The following is a 7,169-nucleotide window of genomic DNA, read 5'->3' on the forward strand; positions in this document are numbered from 1 at the left end:
TCAATTCAATGTACTAATATCAAACTAAGCTAGTGAGTGAGTGAGTGATAATACTATATATTGAAATTATGGAGTCATCAATGATTAGTAGAGCTACAATTGTGACATTGATGGTGTTGTTATTAACATCAAATAATTATAAGAATGTAGAGAGTGCTGGAGAGTGTGGAAGGACACCAATAGGGTCAGCAGCTGCAAGCTTAAGTCCTTGTTTGGGTGCAACAAAAGATGTAAGGGCAAAAGTGCCACCAGCATGTTGTGCTAGGGTTTCTGCTTTGCTTAGAACCTCTCCAAGATGTCTTTGTGCTGTGCTCTTGTCACCATTGGCCAAACAGGCTAAGATCAACCCTGCCACTGCCATTACTGTCCCTAAGAGGTGCAACATTAGGAACAGGCCTGTTGGAAAGAAATGTGGAAGTAAGTTTTTTTTTTTTTTAATTTGATGAAATTTATTAATGAAATTCAATGAATTTTTTAATTTTATTTTTAAAAAGGGTAGAGTATATTTTTTGTCCTTGAAGTTTAGCAAAAGTTTTAAAAATATCCTTAAGTTTTATTTTGTTTCAATTTTGTCCCAAAAATTTTCGATTTATATCAAATATACCCTCGACGGCTAAATTTTCAAAAAATTTAAGACCAATCTAACAATAATGCATGGAAATTATTCTTGATTTGTTTGTGTTGAGGATTGTTCTTATGAAATTGTTGTTGATTAGTCTTAAATTTTTGAAAAATTAGCGGTCAGGGATATATTTGATGCAAATCGAAAACTTTTGGGACAAAATGAAATTTAGGGGTATTTTTGAAACTTTTATCAAACTTCAAAAATAAAAAATATACTTTACTCTTTTAAAAATATATTTTTTTTAGAAATTTTGATGTGAGAAACTTTCAGAGTCAGTATTTTTTAATATTTTTTGTCATCATTTGATCAGTATAAATACTAAATTGTCTATATATAACAAATCAATTTTATTAATTCATATATGCAAATTTTAAAAAATATGAGTACAAACTATATTGATTTATGTATGTAAGTTCTGATAAATATAGGTACAAATTATATGTTTTTTATGTAAATTAAAATTTCTATAAATATAGATATAAATTATTGCTAATTAAGTGCTAACAAAAAATATAATATTTGCCCGCCATATAGTATTATTGTTTTGATAATAACATATTTGTTACTTTTTTGTAATTATATTTCATAAAATATAACACTAAACATTATTATTGTATAGATAATATAAAGTTATAAACTCTTATAAAGAAGACTGAGGTGAGATTAATGTTAATTTGATAATATAAAAAGGAATTACGATAAATTTTACAAAATCTTAAGAAAAATTAGTGTACGAATATTCCTAAAAATTTGTATGCTGGATCATAATTATGAAATAAATCTTAAACATCTTATTTGGTAATTTAAATAATAGTCATACATTTTTAGTTGTTATATAGGATGTTGTATGAAACAAAAATTCTGTTACCTATTAATGCTTAATTAATAAGAAAGCATGCATGGAAGCAAGATACTATTACCTATTATTTAATTACATATTTCAATAGATTAATGATTAAATATATGTTTGATATTAATATTATGATGATATAGCTTTCTACATAAAGTATTGATTTGTTCCACTTGTAAATTACTGTAGTAGCAGAAATTTTGATTTGTTAAATGTGTTGGATTTTCATTATTCTACACAAACATTATATGTGTGCAAATTTTACAAGTTGATTTAAAAATTAAAAAAAAAAAAGTAATATACTTATTAACTGTCTGACACTGGCATAAAATAATATATGGGATAGATGCTGATAATTATATATTCTCTGAACACTCATATTGCTTTGGAAAATAGTTAAAATAATTAACTAACATATTCTCCTTTTTATTTGCAGGATACACTCTTCCTTAAAAGTAAGTATCATCCTGAGAGAATAATTATTAATATTATATATGATTATGCAGTATTTAGAAGACTATAGAGATCAATAATAAGTGGTGTATAATGTCATATATATGACACTATATCAACTAGGGAGGGTATTATTGCCAAGACCTGAGAGTATTTGTATTACATGGTTGGATGTTTAATGTGTCTTGTTTGTTATAATTAATATGTAATGTTTAGTATTTACTGGTATCTTGTTGAAAAATGTTATATATGTACCATTTCTTCGAATAAATTAAATTTATATTGCATAAGTTTTTTTTCTTTTATTTATTGAACTTCCATTAATTAATTTTTTACTCTCCTAAATAAGTATAATTTGAGTTAATATTTAATTTGATTTTTAAATTTACATACAAATTTTAATTCTTAAAATTTTAATTATTTTTATTTAATTTTAAAATTTTATAAATTCACATTAATATATGAGATAATTTTTAACATATAAATATTAATGGAGTACAAATATAAACGGTCAGATATCACATTAAAACTTGTAAAATTGTGTAGTTTTAGTTTTAGTATTTAAATAGCCTCAAACAGTCTCGTATTATTTATTTTGGGAGAAAATATTTTAATAAACATAATTTTCAATGTTGTTTTGGGACTATTTGAGTGCTAGAACTAAAATAATATTTTATAGAGTTCAACATGGTATTTGATTGTTTAGGTCTTCCATTAACGTTTGTCATAAAAAAAATTTTTAAGGACTTATATGAATCATGTTTGTAAAATTTGGAGACTAAAGAAACGTAATTGAAATTTTAGGAATTAAATTGAAATTGGTTGGGAACAAATTAAGAGTTTGTTTGGAAGGTTAGGAATTATAATTCACTCAACAGTTGATTTTTTTTGTTTCGGAACAATTAAAAATGGGAATTGGATCTTCTTAATTTTTTTTCTCACTTGAGAGGATAAAATACGATCTCTCGCTATTAATTTTATAAGTTAGACCAAAAAAAATATCAAAGAAAATTTTTAAAAAGTCTTAGATTACATTTTACTTCCTCAGTTAAAAAATAATTGAGAGGATTTATTCTCGTAAAAATAAATTATTTAAATTCATTTGAAAATTTTAATTTTCATTGTTCCTTTTTTGTAAATCAAATCAAAAAAGATTTGATTTTTAAATCAATTCTCACACTTTTCAAATTTAAATTCCATTCTATTAATCATAATTTTGAAAATTGAACTAGATTGGTTGGTTCAACTAAATTAACCGAAAATTGATCACTAAACCAATTTAATCAGGCTCATAAATTGTCTGACAAAAAATTGGTCAAAGAACCGAAAGTTAATCGATGAACTGTCAGAATCGGCCAAATCTTAAGAAAGATTTCCGGTTTGATGTTCTCCTCCAAACGGTGCCATTTACACCTTTTGGGGAAAAAAACACTAAATCCCCAATGCATCCCCAGCCCCAGCCCCACTCTTGTGTCCTCTCCTCTCTGAAACTGAAAAACAAAAGGGAAAATTAAAAATTGAAAAAACAAAGAACCTAGTCTCGCAGCCCCGCAGGCGTTGCCTGTAGAACCTCCGGCGCCGTCCTAGGAAGCTCCCTTGCCATCGTGGGAAGCTCTCTCGCCGTCTTATGGAAGTTCTGTGGCCATCGTCGCCTCCTCTATTCGAACACTCTCTCTTTCTGTGTTCGCCGGTGTTGCGGTTACTCCCCTTCCTCTTGATTGCTTTCACCTTCCTATATTCTAAAAAGAAGAAGAGCCTTTCTCACTGCCATAATTCAAAGCATTTATTTTCATTGTCTTCCTCTTCGATAAGTCTCAGCTGCATATCCATAGACTCTAATCTAATGCTTGATCTCGTATAGATTCGCATAAACAAATTAGTTAGGGAGAACCAACACACGCAAGTATTATTTATTAGTGATTTGGGTGGGTTTCGTGAAAAATAGATTAAGTGAAAAATAATGGTTAAGATGAGAGATTCGGGGTAAGTAAACTTGTGAGGAAAAACACTTCTATTAATGGCAGATAAGCAATACAAGAACTAATGATGAGAAAGAGAAGTGGAGAACAAGTGTTGAGACCTCCACTAATGTCACAAGAGGATGAATGAGCTTTGTTTAAAGTGGACAGGGGTTGGTTAATGGTTGTTGAGCGTTTTGGTGGAACACCAGAATGCCAGTTTTTACTCGTGAAGGTGGTGAATGAAATGAAGAACAATGAGAGAAAATTTGGGGAGAGGAAAAGATGAGTTTTTTAGCTTCTCATCTTCAGAAGTAAGAAAGGTCTAGAAGAAGGTGAAAGTGAAAAGTGAAGGTGAAAGTCTGGTTGAAGGTATGTGAAGAAGAAGATGATCGTAATGGTAATGGTGCTTTACAGAGGTGGCTTGAGGTCCTTTTTATGGTGTAAAACCATGATAAAGAGGAAATCTATTGTCCAATGGTTTTTAATCTAATAGTTGGTTTACTGGTTTTTCCAAAATATCTTTAGGTATTTATGTCACCTCAAATCTTGTCAACTAAAAAAGGTAGGAAGTTGATTCTCCCACGTTAAACTAAAGCTTCTGACATGTGACATTAGTGAAGGGACATCTAGTTTGATTTTCTTTTAACTAGATGACACCTTTACACTCCAAATCCAACCAATCCACTTTCACCAATATAGTTCCCACTGAAGAGAAATTCAACTCCTCAATGTGTTCTTTTGGGTTCCATCCTTTTAGCCCAATACCTTTAGGAGGAACTTAACTCTTTTTTTACCATGTTTGTATGTCATTATAAAAATTAATTATGTACAAAAAATGTTTATATTTTTTAGTACACAATCATAAGCCCCCATGCAGTCTTTGAGGGTACAAAGTATTCCCTCAAGCTGCATTGAACTTTTTTGTACTCAACAGAACAAGAATAATTTAAATTTTTTTTGGTTAACATACTATAACTCTAAAGAATCAAATATCCCTCTTTTATTCATTTTTTTGTCATAATAAAATATGTATTTGTAAATATTATGATATTCAAATATAAATATTTCTGTATAATATTAATATAATTATGTACTCATAAAAAATAAATAAAAGAATATTTTTGTACAAATATTTTAAATAAAATAAAATAAATATATTCATAATTTATTTGTATATACGTATGTATTTATTCTTAAAAGTAGTGTATGTGTGTACATAATATTATTATTATTTATTTATTTATACATATATATATATATATACATATATTTTTTTATGGAAAAAAGAGGGATGATTTGATTTAATATAATAATTTAATATATAAGAAAATAAGAAGGGGAGAAACTCTAATTCTTTTAATTGGACGCGTTTTTAAATTTGAATACCTGGATTTGGAGAGACACATAAGAAGGGGAGAACCCCTGGGAGGATAGGGGAGAGCGTGTTCCTCATCATCTCTGCTAGGACATTTTTTTACACAGCAGTATTTTTCCAGTATCATCACTACTATTACCACCACCATCTAAACCCTCTGTCTTCTTCAACAATTGGGAGTTTTTCTTAGGGCAAAGGACACTCCCATATTCAACGTTGCTCTGTCTTCTCACTCTGTCTTCTTACTTGGTAAGACTCTTTTTCTTCTTTTCTTGCTTTTGTCTTCGGTCTTGCTCCCTTTTTTGTCATATAATGTGTACTCCTATTTTCTTGTATGAGATTCTGGCACCTGAAGATCTACTATTGTATATTTGATAATTTTTTTGTACTGTTCTGAACTTTTGTTACTCTGAACTCGTGTCTGAACTCTGATAATCATTATGTACTCTTTGTTACTCTGAACCCTTATTATTATGTTCTCTGCCTTTGTTCTTTGTTTTTTTGTTTCATTTGAGAAGTTATTTTCTTGACATGCGATGCTCTTTGGCTTTTTCAGAATTTTTTGAGTGTTCTGTAATATTCTCCTTTATATTTTGAACATTTTTGTCGTTGGTATTTGTGTGATATTGATGTTCACTCTATTTTGTTGTTGCTGTTCTCCCTCTTTCCCGTCTTTTAGGAATTGTTTCTTTTTGTTGTCATGCCTCGTGTGAAACTTGTTGAGATAGTGGATAGTGACCCAGAGGGCTCTGGTAATAGTTTGGGTACTGACTCTTCTGTGAATGATATGGACGATGTTCCTCAAGAATATGCAATTGGATTTTCTGAATCTATCCCCCAACCTTGGGTTAAACCATCAGATAAGAGGGCTACTTTTGTGGATCCTCCTCCGATGAAGAAACCTTTTTTGGACCCTCTTTCTTTTGCCTTATTATCAGGTATGGATAAAACTATGAAATCCGACTTTGATTCTTCAGATTGTAGAGTTTTGGGTGAATTTGTTGAGAAGCCTTCATATCAAGTGGGTTATCCTCTACTTTGTTCTCGGTTGAAGCGCCAAGAATTTCCATGGACGTCTTTTAAATCTGAGGCAGCTACTCATATGAATAAGGTTTGGCAAAAGTGGGTGTTCACAGTATTATTTGAGGAGGGTGGTAATTTTGTGAGGAGATTAGAATTAGCTGGTGTTGCCGAGGCTATTCGCACATCTGCATGTTGGTTGTTCTCTACCATCTATCATCATAATTTATTTTTATAATTTCTTTACCTTGTTGCTATATATTGAAGAAGCACTAATTGATTTCTTCTTGGCAGGCTTGAATGTTCAACGAAATGGATATGATATGAGTTTACTTTGGCAGAGGTGGTGTTCTCAGACTCATACTTTTCTGACTTCTTGGGGTGAGTTTTCACCCACTTTGGAAGATGTTGTGGTTCTTCTTCAGCTGCCGGTGTTTGGTAGTGTGGATCTCACTCTTCTTCGCCCAGATTCTGATATGCTTAAGCTTGCGAGACATCTTCAAATGAGTTTAAGTGATGCTGGTCGATATGCAAAAGAGTTGTCCATGAGTAGGCGTGTTAAGAAATCTTCCTCTAAGGATAAGCATCCAAAGACTCGTGGGTCCTCGAAAGGAAAAGAGGTGGTTGGCGACAAGCAAGATCACAGGAAGAAGAAGATTACGATAAAGTATTCTTACTCTAATTGGTCTCGTTATTTTTTGGTGATTTCCTCAATGGTGAGTTTGTCCCCGCTCCTGCTGTTCTTTCAGATCTTAAGGAAGCTGCTTTTGTTGCTTATTGGTTAAGTAAATATGTATTTTTGGGACTGACGGATGAGTGTATGAGCCATGGGGTGTTTCTTTTAGCCTGCATGATTACTAGAGGAGAACGTTTACCATTGGCTCC

At 30.9% G+C, this 7,169-nt stretch overlaps 1 protein-coding gene across 1 annotated transcript; it reads left to right on the top strand.

Annotated features, from left to right (window-relative positions):
• Positions 1-2,233, top strand: LOC130937569 (non-specific lipid transfer protein GPI-anchored 15). The gene is made up of 2 exons (XM_057867090.1): positions 1-417; positions 1,912-2,233. Exons 1-2 carry the CDS (start codon positions 69-71, stop codon positions 1,926-1,928), a joined length of 366 nt encoding a protein of 121 aa, XP_057723073.1. The 5' UTR covers positions 1-68; the 3' UTR covers positions 1,929-2,233.
• Positions 2,234-7,169: the final 4,936 nt, after the last annotated feature.

This window comes from Arachis stenosperma, chromosome 1 (assembly GCF_014773155.1).
Source record: "Arachis stenosperma cultivar V10309 chromosome 1, arast.V10309.gnm1.PFL2, whole genome shotgun sequence".
Classification (NCBI taxonomy): domain Eukaryota; kingdom Viridiplantae; phylum Streptophyta; class Magnoliopsida; order Fabales; family Fabaceae; genus Arachis; species Arachis stenosperma.

What these genes read in the sequence shown, in the direction of transcription:
- LOC130937569 (XM_057867090.1), top strand. Translation starts at nt 69, where the DNA reads ATGGAGTCATCAATGATTAGTAGAGCTACAATTGTGACATTGATGGTG.